Below are 16,609 nucleotides of genomic sequence, written 5' to 3' on the forward strand. Positions count from 1 at the left end.
AAAACTGGGTATCCAGAATTGAGTACCAGTGAATTTAAAATTAATTCCTCTTCCTATTGTTGGTTCCTCTAAATATAACCTAGCTGCCTCATGTCAATCCCATTATCTTCATTTAAAACTTGCCTTTCAAATGCTTACTTCTTTAAAAGAGCATTATTCCATCTCAAAAAAGGCCATCATCTGTCCTTAAGTTGGTTTATTTTTTTAATTCAATGTCCTTCAGAATCATTTTGCTGTTCCGCAAATATCAGTTATCTGCCCAGTTTCATTCTCCCTTTCATTCTTAAAATGTAAGGTCTTCCAAATCTCACTTGGTCCTCTGTGTCTGCCTAAAAGTTTATCATTTCTTCTGCTCCTAATACACTAGCTTGGACTTAACCATCTTTCATATTACTTACGTAGTTCCCCTGAGGTCTTTAGTGTCCTCTTAGACAAGAATATTAAAAGCTATGGAGTTTACTTCGAGGTAAATACCCAAAGAATGGAAAGAAAAACAGACGCTTGCACATCACTGCTAATGGCAGTATTATTCATAATAGCCAAAAAATGGAAACAACTTAAGTGTTGTCTATCAACAGAGAAATGGATAAATGAATTGTACTATATACATAAATGGAATATTACTCTTTAAAAGGATGGGAATTCTGATACATGCTTCTATATGGATGAAACTTGAAAATACTATGTTAAGTGAATTAGTCAAACACACAAGGACAAAAATTATATCATTCTACTTATATGGGGCAAATCCTAGAATATGCAAATTCTGAGACAGCTACTAAAACAGAGGTTGCCTGGGAGGTGGGGAAAGAGGTTTGGGGAATTACTGTTTAATGGGTACAGAGTTTCTGTTTTGCACAATGAAAAAGTTCTGGAAACAGATAGTGGTAATGGTTGTATGTACTAATGCCACTGAATTGTACACCTAAAAGAGTTGAAACAGTAAGTTTTATGTCATGTGCATTTTGCCACAATAAAAAAATTAAAAGTTACTGAAATTATTTTCTTGACTTTCCTACACTAGCTTTTTTTTTCATACTAATTTTACCTTTATTGTTAAAGGAAAAGGGGAAAAAATGTCCATACTCTTTTTCTATATTCCCTAAATTTATCACTCTCTTTTTAGCTTCTTTCCTTTCCTTTCCCATTTCATTTTTCATAAAAGTAAAATAAAATTTAATATGGATACTCAGAATTTTCCACACTTCAAGCACAATGATGTTGTGGATCATACACACAAAGTACACTTCACAACTACACACAAGGAACACCTCAAAACTATACACACACACACACACCACACCCCACTTTCAATCTCCTTAGACTCTTGAAATTGTTCGCAAAATTCTTCTCCACTTCTTGTTTGATCTTGTTTCTCATTTAAATATAAGTAAATAAGACATCAAGCTTCAAGCAAATAATTTTGTATTTGAAGTTCTTTTTAAATGTCAAGCACTTAGCAAATAATGGGAAAATGTTAATTTAAAGTTTACCTACACACAAGAAAATATAGTCTAAAAGAAGGAAAAGATAAATACATCAAAGTATCTAAAGAACTGATATTACATAAATTATGGGGTGGCTGAGAAATGATATTCTCAAAGGAAAAATAGAGCAGGGTGGAAAGCTACTTTAAACTAACCACAAAGAACTATAACTAAATTTATTATTTTTGGAAATGTTACTTTAAATTTTAAGAAATTCTTTCAGTCTTATTAAAAATGATAAAATTAATAGGAATAACTCATCCTCATGAAGCCCTGGAACATGGAAAATAAACCAGGAAATAAATTTAATATATGGAAAATCACTGAAAGATTCTGTATACAATAAATAAAGTACATAATATATGATGTGAAAGGTCAACTGAAGCAAAGATGATACATTATTTGAAAAAAATCTATTGCTAAATAAAGGGAAGAATGGAATTGTATAAAAAAGGAGAAAGGATGGGTGATAGTTGGAAAGTCAGTTTAGGAGTAAACTGTACTGGACTGTTAAAAAGTGAAGCATTTTCCTATTTCTAAGATCTGTTTGGACAATATGTAGGCAACACTTTTCTTGGAAATAAACTTGATCAAGGTTACAAGACAACAGAGGAATAACGCCAGTGATTTACCAGATGCAGAAAAGTATAAAGGAGGCAATATGAGCTGATCAGCAAGTTGCAAGGCTGAGTACAGAGGAGATGAATGCAATGTCTCAGGTTAATTAATGGAGCAGCCATGTGCAGCAAATAGGTAAAGGAGACAGTAGTCAAGCAAACTTAGTTAGCAGTCCAATTTAGTGGCATAAGACAAGTGGAGATAGGTAGCAGAAGTGCTAAACAATATGAACCTACTTAAAATATTACAGGCATAGATTGGACAGGGCAAGATCAAGCAGGCAGATGGCATAGCACTTGGAAGGCCATGATACAGAATGGTAGGAGAGCAGATAAACAGTGCTGGGTAGTCTAAAGCTAAAGTAGCAGATGGATACGGCAGTATCAGGCCATTTGCTGATAGACAAAGTACCAGTAAGTGAAGAATGCAAATCATTCAGCAGATGCGTAAAGTGGGGCAAAAAGTAGAGGCAAAAATCAAAGGCAGTCAAAGCAGTAAGACAGAACAACAGAGAAGCAATGACAGATCATCAGAAGCAGTTGTGTAGGGTAGGAAAGAGCTGTTAGCTGGGGAACAAAAACACCATTCAGGAAAAGATGAAATCGAGAATAAAGCAGTCTCCTGAATTGGGTTTCTTCCATCTAGGCAACAGTCATCAATAAACTGCATATGAGAATCCACAAGAGAATAGCACACAAATGGAAATAGCAGATGAATCTGAACTCTATTGCCCAGGGATACAGAATGATCCTAGAACATAGATACATAACAATCCACAAGGAAATTAAATGGATGGGAAAAATGGGTCCAAGCATTCTTTATGATGATAAAAAAAAAAAAAACCAAAACACTAAAAATTATTAATCTGGAAATGATTGGCTGGGATTGAAGTCTTCGCTTACCCCTTTCTGGAGCCCACAAAATGGGAATGTTGGGAATTTCTGCAGCAGAAAAACAGAAGAGAAAAGGGATTTCTGACTCCCAGTTTGAGGAAAGCAGGTCAAATTTAGGGCTGTATGAACTGGTTCAGGGAAATAAGAACCAGCCTGAACCTTCCCCATTCCTCAGAATCAAGCAATAATTAAGGTTTGGGAAAGGTTTAGGAAGCCCTCACCCCGTCATTTCCCACAGCCTCCCCTTTCACACTTACCTCCAGTGCAAACGTTTCCAGCAAGGAGGTACTTGGGAAAACTCACTCCCATGTTTATACCATGGCAAAATTTGAGGATGGCCAACTATTAGTACTTCCTGTGTAGGTCAGGTTTCTGATTCAGTGGGATCCCTGCTATTTGTGAGTGAGCAGAGGGGATAAGTTACTAGAAACTACCTACCTCTTTGAAAGTGGATGAGGAAAAAAAGCAAGGGCAGTAATACCAATAAATAAGTAATAATACTAGTAAATACCTCAGTTATCTCATCAATTGTCATGGATTTTAATTCCATGAAGATGCTGATGACTTTTAAAAAAGTATCTCCAGCTTAGACTTCTCTTCTGAACTCCAAATGCATGTGTTTAATTGCCAATTTAACATCTCCATTTGGATATCTAAAAGCAGTTCATTTCTATGACCAAATTAAAACTGATGTTTCTCGTCAAACCTCCCCTTCCCACAGTCTTCTCCAGTAAATGACAACTCCATCTTTCCAACTGCCCAAGTCAAAACCCTGGGTCTTATACCATACTTCTCTCTTTCTCTTATTTCACCTCTTACCTCTTTCTTCAAAATATATAAATAGTATATTTCTCACTACCTTCACCTCTATCATTGGTCTAAGTCACTATTATTTTTCACCTGGATTATTTCAATAGCTTCCTAAATTGTTTCCCTATTAAGATATAAGACAAATCATGTAGTGCCTCTGTTCAAAACTCTCCATTATACTAAGGGTGGCATACAGGTTTTACATGATCCATTGCTTGGTCCATCTCCTTTATGTCTTTGCTCAAATGTCATCTTATCAATAAAGCCTTCCTGCTTTCTGCAGGAAAATTACAACTCTGCTTTCTACCTACACTATCTATTCACTCTCCCTGGTTTATTTTTATCCACAGTACTTATCACCATCTCTAATACTATACATTTTACTTGTTTAGTTGTATTTTTGTCATCCACTAGAATGTAAATTTCATAAAGGCAGAGACTTTTGACTTCTTTGTTTATTGCTATATCCACAGTGTCTTGAACAATGCCTGGCATCTATACAGCAGGCATTCAAGATATATTTGAATCTATTAAGTGTTAATTTCTTGTGGTACATCACCTTTCTCTCTCTTAAATTCTCAGAGCATTCTTCTAAAAGCCCACATGTTATGAGCCTTTGATTAACAGAGGAGATACTAGTACACTATATGGTAGGAATATTCTAAAATAGGGTTTGGCAAGTCATAGCCAAGGGAACAATTCCTGCCTGCTGCCTGTTTTTTGCATCGTCTTCAATCTAAGAGTGATCTTTAAATTTGTAATGATTGGAAAAAACCAAAATACGATAGTATGTCATGACATGTGGAAATTATATGAAATCCAATTTCAGTATCCATATATACATTTTTATTGGGGCACAGTGAGGCTCATTCATTTATATCATCTTATGGTGGCTTTCGTGCCACAGGGCCGGCAGAGTTGAATGCTTATGATAGAGAGTACAGAACCCACAAAGTCTGAAGTATTTATTGCCTGGACCTGAAAAGAATAAGTTTGCTGACTCCTGTCCAAAGATATTTTATACTTAGAAGGCACAGAGTAATAACTAAAGTTTGAGCAATGCTAAACTAGAGCATTATTGTTAATAACCATTGCTGCTTCTACCCAAGACACCTAGGAGGGAAGACGCATTTATACTAGGATTTGCTTTTAGTATCTATAAAAGTAGCCTTCTCATTCCTCTAAATGTTATCTTATACTGGTGGTGATATTCATTAATCTATTGACCCTATAAAAGCAGCCTCATCTTAATGATAGGATATAGCATAGGTAAAGGTAAGTCTTAAAAATGGCAAAAGGAAGGGAATGATAAAGTAAATAAGGCCCACAAACAGAGTTCATATCAAACCAATACCCTATTTAACATATCCTGTTTAACAGGAGTGGGAAACTGGCATGATGTGAATCTCTTTTGAACTTCATCAATGGGGTTATACTAAACTGACCTCATTATAATGTGGTCTCCTAAACAACTATAGTCTTGAATCACCACAAGCAAGAGACATATTATAAAAAGACTATTATATTTATACAATATTCAAAACTAACAGTTATTTTCTCATTGGTTCAAATGCCCATGTTTTATAGAAAAGTATTTTAAAAACTTGCAAAACCCTATTCAAAATCACCTCATAATCACCTGACTTATCTTTCTTACATAAAGTTTCACCTTAAGGATTAAGACATACAAGTATATCATATACAACAATCAAACTTAAGGAAAGAGGTGGAGAAGGTAAGGGGGAAACACTTAAATCCTCTCAATGACACCCAGCACTATAATGCTATCTTTAATCTTCATGAAGAAATATGATTTATGTCCTCTTATATCAATTCGTCCTTATAGAACAATCAACTCCTTTCCCACAGCTATACCATTGTATACTTTAGGTTCAATCCTACTGGATTTTTTTCCCTAGAGAAAATTCTTTCAATATTTACTCAACCATTATCTACTCATTTTTAAGCTAAAGCTCTATTTATATTGTAGGTAATAATAGCAAATATTTATGTAGCAAGTATATACTTTTTTAGTTTTACTTATGTTAATTCACATAGTATAACTACCCTATGAGGTAAGTACTCTCACTCTTTCTATTTTACACATAGTAAAACTGAGGTACAGCAAGTTAAGTAAGTTGTATAAGGTCACTAGTAAAAGGAAGATCTAGGATTCAAATCCAAGTAGTCTGTACTCTTAAAGGCTGTGTTATGCTGCCTCACAAATATTTATATGGGCAATACTACTTCTCTAGTATGAGTTCTAAATAGATATGGATTTAGCATAATAAGTGTATTTGTAATTATTTGTATGTTTACTGATGATGATCATCTTAAGGGCCCCTAAAAGGTCAGTACATATTCTGATGCAGAGTAGGCATACAATTAAGAAACATACTTAAGGGAATGAAGACAGTATTTTATATATGGGTTCTCCATGTATGAAATTTTTGGTTTTGCCTTATGTTCAAAATTTTAAAATTCTGACCTGAAGGAACAATGTACCTTTATTCTTACTATATGTAATAGGAGCCTTTCAACATAATAGTTTTAAATTCAATGTCACTTATTGCCCTAATTACTTTATCTAAATTATTGAATTTTGTATCTTTACCTTTCCCCTGGTACAATAATACCAAGGAGCCTTTCTTTTTAATGCATAAGTAAAACAGAGATTGAATATCATGGGAACACATTCTGTGTTTAATGGAAAAAAAATGCATGCAAAAAAAATACAAAAGTAACTGGACATAAGGAGTAAACGTAGTATTTATCTTCAAATATTAGAACTATCATGTAAAAAAAAAAATCTACATTCTTTTGTACAGAGCACAGAAAAATTAGAACCATGGGGTAGAAATGATAAGGTGCCAGGTTTCAGTTTGATATGTCTGGACTTTCAAACAACAGAGTTGCAAAAGCAACAAACATCCAGATGGAAGATGTAGCAATTGAGATGTTCAGACAAAGGTTGGGAATGATGAAAAGGGTATGCTAGGACTTTGAACATAATGGCCTTTGAATTCTCTTCAAACTCTGAGATACTGTGATTTCTCTATTTTTTTACATAGTTTGTAATTTTATATAAAACACTAAGCTAATTTGAGACACATCACTGACAAAATCTATGATGAGAAAAATGTTTCCAAACAACAAATCAAAAAACTAGAACTTGATGCTTCACAGCAGTTTCAGTTCTATCTGCAAATAATGGTGTGGATATTCATTAGGTCTGTAGATTAAATCAGGACTTAAAAACAAAACAAAACAAAAAATATTTTTAAAAAATCTTCAAAAAGGATGAAGTTAGCCCTACTGAAGATATGCTAATGTGTATTTAAATAAATGACATCTCAAAAAGTATCTGCTTTTAAAGAGCCTTGATGGTGTGATTTTACTGTGTGTACTGGTTTATAGTAGACTTAGACTTAAGAATTCTGTCTTCTAAGGAGTCTCAGAATTAGGACAGTTGCTGTTTTTTTTTTTTTTTTTTAAATCTCTACAGATGGTGTTACTCTAGATGTTCTAAGAAAGAGATTAAAATAAGAGGTCTAGTTTATCCATCTTTCTATGTAAAATGAATCCTCTGCTCTAGCCAGGATTCTATCCAGGAGGATTTTCTTAATTTTATCTTTCTCTGTAGGCTGATCATACATTTCTCCTTCTTTCTTATTCCCAGTAGTAATGTCCTTCCTCTTTTCTCCTAATCTGAATCCTATCTCTCTTCTTCAATTTTAACTTTACTACTACCTGCCCCAATTTTTTGCTGATTACTTTTTAAGTACTGGTTAATTGTAACTAAAATTAATTTTAGATTTCTCTTAATCTTTCTCCTTAAAGAAATATTTTGGCTGCACATTTCTGATATTGGGTTTATACTGTCTTGATTTGTCAGGTGACTGTTTTAGGAGTACATGTACCTCATAGTACTCACTCAGTGAAGCCCAAGATGCTTGACAAATACTTGTTAAACTGAACAAAACCTACAATTGATGTTTTTAGCAATCTGATAGCTCATAAATGTGCCTATACTCTAAGACATATGCTGTTTTTTAATGGATATGCAAAATAATTACAAGCCCCAGCTATAAAGTGGAATGTTATGGAAAAGCTACCCTGAATATCATATATCTCAGCTGATTCAAGGCATATTCCAAGAACTTTAAACTACAGAGGAATTAGAGACTTAAAATACATAGGTTCAGGTAAGATATCAAGAGTTACTTAATGTAACTGCACTAATAAGCCTCATTCTTCATATCATATACAGTATAGAAACTCTTAATCTTTTTCCTTTGTCCCATGCCTGAAAGTAGTAGTAGGGAAATGTTGACTCACATCTTTATTTTTTAGATTATCCACAACATACATCAGTAGCTAACTAAGGATATCAGAAGTACAAGGGTTAATAGCTGAACTATTTGGGGCTGCCACATCTAATTAGAGGTAATAGGTAATATTAATTAAATGAGGAAGGAAAGGGTAAAGAAAAAAAATGAACATTTACCAAACATCTACAAAGGTGCCAGGCATTATACTGGATTGCTTTGTATGCATTATTGTCACTTACTCACTCACTTAGTTAGGATAACCTTGGGCAAGTCAATTAATTCATCTGTGTCTCAGTTTCTCCATCTTTAAAATAGATATAAAATAGATATAAAATTGTACTTGTCTCATATGGTTGAAGAGTTAAATAGAAGCCCAGCATACATCTGAAGACTAAATGAATTAACATATGCTTAAAAAAGCTGCTGACACATAGTAAAGTGCTATATATAAGTGTTATTGATTATTACTGGCTATCCTTATAATCTCAATCACTAGAAAAAAATAGCCCCGAGAGGTAGGCATTAGCTAATTTAGCAAATGAGAAATATGAAGTTGGAATAGGTTAATTTCATACTTAGTGGTAGAGTTGAGATTCAAATTCATGTCTGATTCTATACTGTTAGTGTTTCCACTATATCATATTGCATCCCACCATGTTTAGACAAAGGTAAGACATAGTAACATAGTTCTTATGTCCAGGACTATTACATAAAAATTAAAGGAAGAGCTTAAAATGGCATAAAGTGTAACCTTATTTGACCATAGAATAGTGATGTATTTTATTCAATCTAGTTTAAAATACTTCAATTACAGGGTTTCTGATATCCTGGTTTTATCAATTGCTGAGTTATCTTATTGATACAGAACAGTTTTAAGGTACTCAAAATCCTGGTTCAATATGGTCATATTTAGCTCTAGCATGTATAACAGGTATTAGTAAAAAAAAAAAATTCCTAGCACTGTAAAATAAATATTTATAGAGTTCTAGAATATTAGTATATGATATTTTTCCAGGGAAATAAAGTTTCCTGAAGAATATTATATATACCTGAAAACAACTACATAATTTAAATGTCCTACGTTAGTGACTAAATTTTCTTTCAAAAACAGAAATTGTTACATATGATGTTTTTCTATGCTTCTGCTGTAATATAGAATTTTTCTGATTGTCAAAATGTCCAATGTTAACTTTTAGGTGAAGCTATTAAATGTTCTCACTGATTTTCACAAGTCACAAATTGAGAATCATTAAGTATAGTCAGTAACTCAGGTCAAGGATGTCTCCTACATTTTACTTATATAGTATTCTTACTTTTGAAGCATTATAATTTTGAAAGAAAAATGGCTAAAAATGACTGCATAAAATGATCCCTGGCTTACAGTACACTCACACCTAAAATAATGAAATATGTAAATTGTGAAACATTGATTATAAAACAAATTTCACAAAATAAACAATTTTTCTTTGATTTGATATTTTTGTGAAAAAATTTCTAATAACCTAAGTGGAAAATATTTATAAAATGGTTTAAATAGTAATCTGTTCCAAAGAAATGTAAATATTATGGGCTATTAACAGAATATGTCTTCTAGAATTCATAATCCTAGAAATCCATCCTCTGTATCAAATTTTGAGTATTCTATCCCTTTTAGCATTGGTCATTTTGTTAGATGCCTCTTCAGTTCCATAATGAACCTACTTCTGTGGCTACAACAGCAGAGTTAAATAGTTGCAACTAAAACTTTATAGCCTGCAAAGCAGAAAGTATTTACCATCTGACCTTTTGCAGAAAAAGTTTGTTGACTGTTGGTCTGTTGAATGATAATGTCATCTTTACTCACATTTTTTTTTAAACTCACATTTGTTATGGGCTTTTTAAAAGTAATGAAATTTACTTTTACTTTTTAAAAGTAATGACATTTCCTTTTTTTTTCTTTAGTAATCTGAAATGATGTTGGGTTTCATTTTTCAAATGCTTAATTTTAAAAGGAGCAAAGACAAAACACTTTTCTGCCATAATGAATTGTATTGTCACGTTGTCTCCATAGACAATACAGCATAACAAAAGTAAAAGATCTTTTATTCTAAATTATATATAAAATTTTGAACTTCCAAAATTCATCAAACTAATGGATTTGTGATGCATTAAGTAAAATCTCACTCTTAAAAATTTTTTAAACTATTGTTCTTAATTTCTAACAAAAGTGTCCTGATATAATTGGTCAGAATTAAATAATCAAAAGGAGAAATAGCAAAAATTTTAGGAAAATATAGATTTTGATATAAAAAATTTTCATCTAAAAGGAAAAGTTTTGGTTGCAACTCTTTAACTCTGCTGTTGTAGCCACAGGTATTACATACATGAATGACTGTAGCTGTGTTCCAATAAAACTTCATTTAGGGAGACTGAAATTTAAACTTCAAACAATTTTTATGTGCCACAAAGTATTATTTTCCTTTTGATTTTTTTCAGCCACTTAAAAAAATACAAAATCCATTCTTAGCTCATAAGCGACATCAACACCAACACCAACAAAAAGACAGGCTGGATTTGGTCTATAGGACTTTTACCAACTCCCAAAACAAATTAAGAGTTTCTTGAGAATAGAGACAATGTCTTACTAATTTTTTAAAAACTCCAGTACCCACTATGGCATTGGATACATATCAAGGATTAAAAATAAAAAGCTTGATGAATGAATGAATGGATGAGAATTAAGATGTATGCTGGGCTTCTATTTAACTCTTAAATTTATGATCAAGATAAAATATTAGTACCCAACCCTTTATTCTGATGTAGCATAAAAATCTAAAAATGCTTAAAGTTATTTTTACCTTATTAATATAAAATAGTTTAATATTTTCAAATTTACCATAACATATTATAAAACATTTCTTTGTAATGATATATACATTTTTTAAAGCTTCTTGATCTTTTAGTCTCTTCTAGAATTTATGTCTAAAGGGTTTTCACTTCATCTCACTTATAAGTCCCTAATTTTACTTTTTAAGAATAATAAGATTCTTGATGTAACAAGACCTATTTTGGACATATATTGTTTTTAACTAATAATGAGATACAAAGAGGTAATACTTTATATAGCAATGAATTCTTATATTCTATAGAATTTTACAATTACTAGCATTTCACCAATGTCAAGAGATTATTCATCCTTTGTCTGGTAACAGAAACTAAAATCTACTCTTAAAAAAAAAAAATTATTTATTTATTTTAAGTAATCTCTATGCCCAATGAGGGGCTCAAACTCATGACCTGCTGATCAAGAGTCAAACAAATGCTACTCCAACTAAGCCAGTCAGGAGCCCTGAAAATAAAATCTATTTTTTTCTATACCCTTATTTATTTACTTTTCATTAAATTTAAATCCTTGAGGGGTACAGCATCACATGGATTCTGTGCCCAATGGCTTTAGCAGGAAGGTTGCTTCGGAATTTGGCAGAAACCATGCCGCTGTTCCCATGAGCACGAGTTACTTTTCCCCATTTTACTCTGGTTTGTTTGGTTTGCCATTAGGAATCACTGTGTTGTTCTTTGCTTTGTACACATAAGCATATCTCTTGCCTAGATAGAATTCTGTTTCAAATCGAGTATATACACCTTAGATTTTAAGAAGAGCTGTGTACTCCCTCTGGTTACGAAGACCCCGCTAATAGTCAGCAAAATGGCCTTGGACCACAGCCTTCCAGACATTATTTGGCATTTTAGGAGTCCCATTCCCAGCCAGCCTCCACAGGCCCCAGATGGTGGAGAAAGAATAAAATCTATTCTTTAAAAAATAAAGATTTTTATGTTAAAATAAACTCTAAAATAAGTTTTGCGAGTTTTTCATTTTAGAGGCAGGGAGCAGGCCAGCAAGATGCAAATATCAGATGAACCATATTCTATGATAGAGGGCCCAAAAACAGAAACAATTTCATAATTTAGGGAAATTGATTCCAATTGCCTTATTTCTATTAAAAAGAAAAAAAGGAGAAAAGATATACTTTACTGATTTTGCTATTCCATTTTCCTTTTTAATAGACCTAGAAAGAAACCCAAGTTTATTAAACTTTTCATTTTCTCTAGGGTTCATACCCACCAACAATAACTTTAGATTGCTTTATTTCATTTATTCTATTTGTTTCCCCCATTTTCTTCCTAACAACACACACATTCCACAAATAAATGTCCTTTGTATTTGTAGATTAGACTATTCACTGTCAATTATTGACTGTAAAATATTTGTACCTTAGTGGAGAAGTTTTTTTTATTATTTTACCTTAATATTTAATATGTGCTTTCTATAACTTGAATACTTAAAAAGTTTTGTAAATCTAAGTTATCTGTAGTTAAATGTAGTCTAGAAATGGTTTCTTCTCTTTTTAGGCACAATTACCTAAGACAAAGTAGTTAAAGACAAATAACTGTATTATCACAGAACCCAAATTATATTTCTGGGTTCCTAGCAGGCATCCAGTGTTCTAATTTGGATATCAGAAGAATGACAAGCATGTAAATGTATAGTGAAGATAGGAAATCAGTAGAATTATTTTTGGTTGGACTTACATTGCTTTTATGTTTGTTTATTTTTCAAATGCTTAACAGTTCTATGGACTTCCGCTGTAGATAGTCACACCCTCTGTATTTACATATAAAATATGAAATAAAGCAAACCCATTAAAAATCAAAATATTTACAATTGGTAAGTCACCCATTCTGAAAAAAAAAAAAGATTAAGAAAGACCTATTTATGTATATTTTAAACTTATTTAAAGAAAACACTCAAATACAACTCTACGTAGGTAGTTGCTATAGGCATTTTAAATGTAAGAATTTAAGAGGACCTCTAAGGTTTTAAGGTAACTGAGACTTCATTCATTTAAGAATAAAGGGATTCTTAATTTCTGATATAATGAAACATACATGGTCAGGGAAAGAGACTCATATCAACTAACAGTACTTAAAAAAAAGTGGATGGGATAAACACGTATTAGAATGGTAGAAATTTAAGACCTCTGATTTACAATAAGATGAAAAAAGATAAAATATGAAACTTACTACATCAAAATTTAAAAATAACAAGATCATAAAGATTTCATGGATATACTTTAAATCTATGATAAGACTGTTTTTCTCTATTTGGTAGTTACGTATCAAAAAAAACAAAAAACAAACAAACAAAAGAAAACAAAACCCAACTAACCAATTTGTTCACTTAGTATTTACGTAGGAACTAATAAAAAAAATTAACCCTTACTAAGTTAACCCTCGCATATAGCATTTACTAACATGCCAGAAATAGTTCTCATTGAATCCCACAGCTACCCTTGTACATAGGCGCTTTTGTTTGCCTCATTTCATAGGAAACTGAAGCACACAGGAGTTCAATAGTTAGTCTATGGTCACCCTGTTAATAAGTAGCAGAACCAAAATTCAAAGGTTTATATTTTCAGTGTAGCATTTTGATAATAACTCGACACACCACAGAATACAAAATACTTAACTCTGTGTGGGAATTATTCTCCCCCAATTAAAATAATGTTATCTGGTTTTAAATAAATTCCATAGCAACTTACTTTCTGATATAAAAAGAAATGATACAATATTATTAAATCATCACAGAAGAAATAGGGAATATAAAGTCAAGGTCATTTACTTCAAATACTTAGCAGAACGACCAGACTCCAAAAATTCTTCACATATGTAAGCAATTTTCTTACAAACAAAACACAAACACACCTCTACACGAGATGGCTTCCCTCCAATTGTACTTTTTAAGTTAGTCTCAAAGTCTAAAAGAAATGTAAAAATTGGCCAAAGGACCATTTCCCCTTAACACCCAGAAGCTTATTATGTAAGAATGACTTCTTTTTTAAAGTCATGAAAACACTACAACTCTATTCTGATTGCTTTAAAAACAAACCACGTTATAAATCTAATCATAAAAATATCCCAAAATATTCTGTCACAATTTTTACATAGAAGAACAGAAAGTATTTTACAATTTGTGACAAAAATTTCCATTTTCATATACTAGATCTATGGTTTTTAAAGTTTGAAAGTATGGTCTATGGGCCAAAAACATCTGCATCACCTGGGGCCTTGTTTGAAATACAAACGCTTAGGACCCACTGCAGATTTACTGAATCAGAAACTCTGTGGGTATGCCCAATGATCTGTTTTAACAAAGCCTTAGTTTGATTGTGGTGCAGGCCAAAGTTTGAAAACTACTATAATAGCGTAAGATGGAGAGTAAATACTTAATAGATGCAGAGCAGAAATGTCTTGTATTAATCAAACAGTAGATAAAATCATGTATTGGTTTGAAAATAGAAGGACATTTTAACATTAAGTTGAAATTCAGCCAGCAAACACTTTTTTGGGAGGTAAAGGAAACAATATGATAAGTGGTAAGGTAAGTTTGCATATGATTCTGAGGTTTATGGCTTCCTTCAAAAAAAAAAAAAAAAAGACTCTTCCCTGTATCACTGATCACTGCCTACTCTGCATTCTCTCCCTAACTTTTCTCCTCATGCAAAGGTTTAAGGTAAGATTCTTGTGGCATAAAGCCTAGATATTAATTCTGCTTTTTGGCTTATTAAATTTTGCATTTAAATTCACATTAGAATTACAAACAATGGAATCCGTTCTCTTCAAAAGTACTATAAATATGTTACATATATTCTATTGTAATTTCCTGTGCTTTAAGACCAATGACAAGGGTATTTCAACAACAGAGAAATCAGATAATTTTGAATTACATTAACAAAGTACATCAGACCAGAAGCAAAGCTAAGAGTTAAAGCTCTCCTATCATCTCCTTTGGCAATACACCTGAAGTTCAACCTCTATCACAGACCACTAAACAAAAGCAAAATTATCTTCTGGACTAGTTCAATCTTCCTCATCTTATATCATGTTTGTATAAATCCAAAGAAAAAAAGTCAAGAAACATTTTTTATATAACAATTCTTCCACAGCAAAGTTTTTACATTCTTAGAACCGCAAGTCTCTTGTTCTGCCTGGCAAAATTAAAAATAATATAAAACAGTGAAAAAGATGAATAATAATATGAATAGCCTACTTCTTGAACATGAGAAAAGCACATACTATCTCACCTCTGGAGTGACATCTCGTGGTGCAAACCCTGTTCCTCCAGTTGTTAATATCAAGTTAAGTTCCTTTTCATCACACCAATCTATCAGGGTTTCCTGAAAGAAAATGGTAACACTGTCACAGGCAGAACTTATTAGCCCACTTAAGACATCCACATACCAAATACCTCATATATAGTGAGGAAACGCAGATTCATTTCAGCAATCAAGAAGAAAATTTTGAAGCTCAATTCATGGAACAGATTTGTTATTGATTGTAACACACTGCAGTTTGGGGTATTTATGCAGTATCAAAAATGAGGAAGAAAGCATCAAATTCTTATAAATAAATGAAACACAGGAAATACTATAAATTAAGAGCTTATAAAAAAGTCTAATATTGGATATTTAATAAAATCTAAGAGGGAAAAGCAGGGCATTCCAACAAAGATTATAAATTGTCTTTATTTTTTTTATTTCTCCATTTTTCTCTATTCAAGTCCATCTAGACCTAATACAGTCTGGGCTTACTTTACTTCTCCTTCTACATCTCTGCAGTGGTTTCTGAAATAAGTTCAGAAGTAGTCTGAAGACTATTATTCAGAAGTAGTCTGAAGACTAGATATGGTTCAATTAGGGTTTTGTTTTTTTTAATTATATAATAATCAGACATTTGATGGTATAAAGAGGATAGTTATACAGTAGTACTAATATTGTTAACTTTCATAGCAGAAGTTTGACCAACTCCAAAGTTTAAAAAGATAGTAAAAAATATGACTAATGGGGTGCCTGGGTGCCTCAGTCATTAAGCATCTGCCATCTACTCAGGTCATGATCCTGGGGTCCTGGGATTGAGCCCTGCATCGGGCTCCTTGCTCAGCGAGAAGCCGGCTTCTCCCTCTCCCACCCCCCCCTTCTTACGTTCCCTCTCTTGCTGTGTCTCTGTCAAATAAATAAATAAAATCATTTTAAAAAATGACTAACGTATTAATAATTTTCCTTATTTTTAAACTTGAGAGAGATCTGTTTAGCACATATCTTATAATATGATCTCACATTCGCTTTCTTTCTTTTCTTTTTTTTTTTAAGATTTTTACTTATTTATTTGACAGACAGAGATCCCAAGTAAGCAGAGAGACAGGCGGTGGGGCGGGGGGGAACAGTCTCCCTACAGAGCAGGGAGACCACTCAATCCCAGGACCCCAAGATCATGACCTGAGCCAAAGGCAAAGGCTTAACCCACTGAGCCACCCAGGTGCCCCCACTTTCTTTTTTTTCTATTTAAATGAAATAAAATGCTTCTGTATTAGCTTGAGAGTACTCTTTCAGTTTTGTATAGCTATTTCTTTCACTTAGTTAAGCATTCATACATT

The 16,609-nt window shown here is 32.6% G+C and overlaps 1 protein-coding gene and 1 pseudogene across 12 annotated transcripts in view; both read right to left on the minus strand.

The window, feature by feature from the left end:
- GPHN (gephyrin) overlaps positions 1 to 16,609 on the minus strand; it is a 641,743-nt gene that overhangs the window by 314,771 nt on the left and 310,363 nt on the right. For 7 of the 12 annotated variants that reach the window (XM_044231068.1, XM_044231069.1, XM_044231070.1 and 4 more), the window contains exon 4: positions 15,261 to 15,353. In XM_044231068.1, the coding sequence (XP_044087003.1) occupies positions 15,261 to 15,353 (93 nt within the window). Of the gene's footprint in view, positions 1 to 3,007; positions 3,047 to 15,260; positions 15,354 to 16,609 lie in introns of all 12 variants that reach the window. The other 5 variants (XM_044231062.1, XM_044231066.1, XM_044231064.1 and 2 more) reach the window with 1 other exon arrangement.
- LOC122893802 lies at positions 11,507 to 11,853 on the minus strand (annotated as a pseudogene).

This window comes from Neovison vison, chromosome 13, assembly GCF_020171115.1.
Source record: "Neovison vison isolate M4711 chromosome 13, ASM_NN_V1, whole genome shotgun sequence".
NCBI lineage: Eukaryota > Metazoa > Chordata > Mammalia > Carnivora > Mustelidae > Neogale > Neogale vison.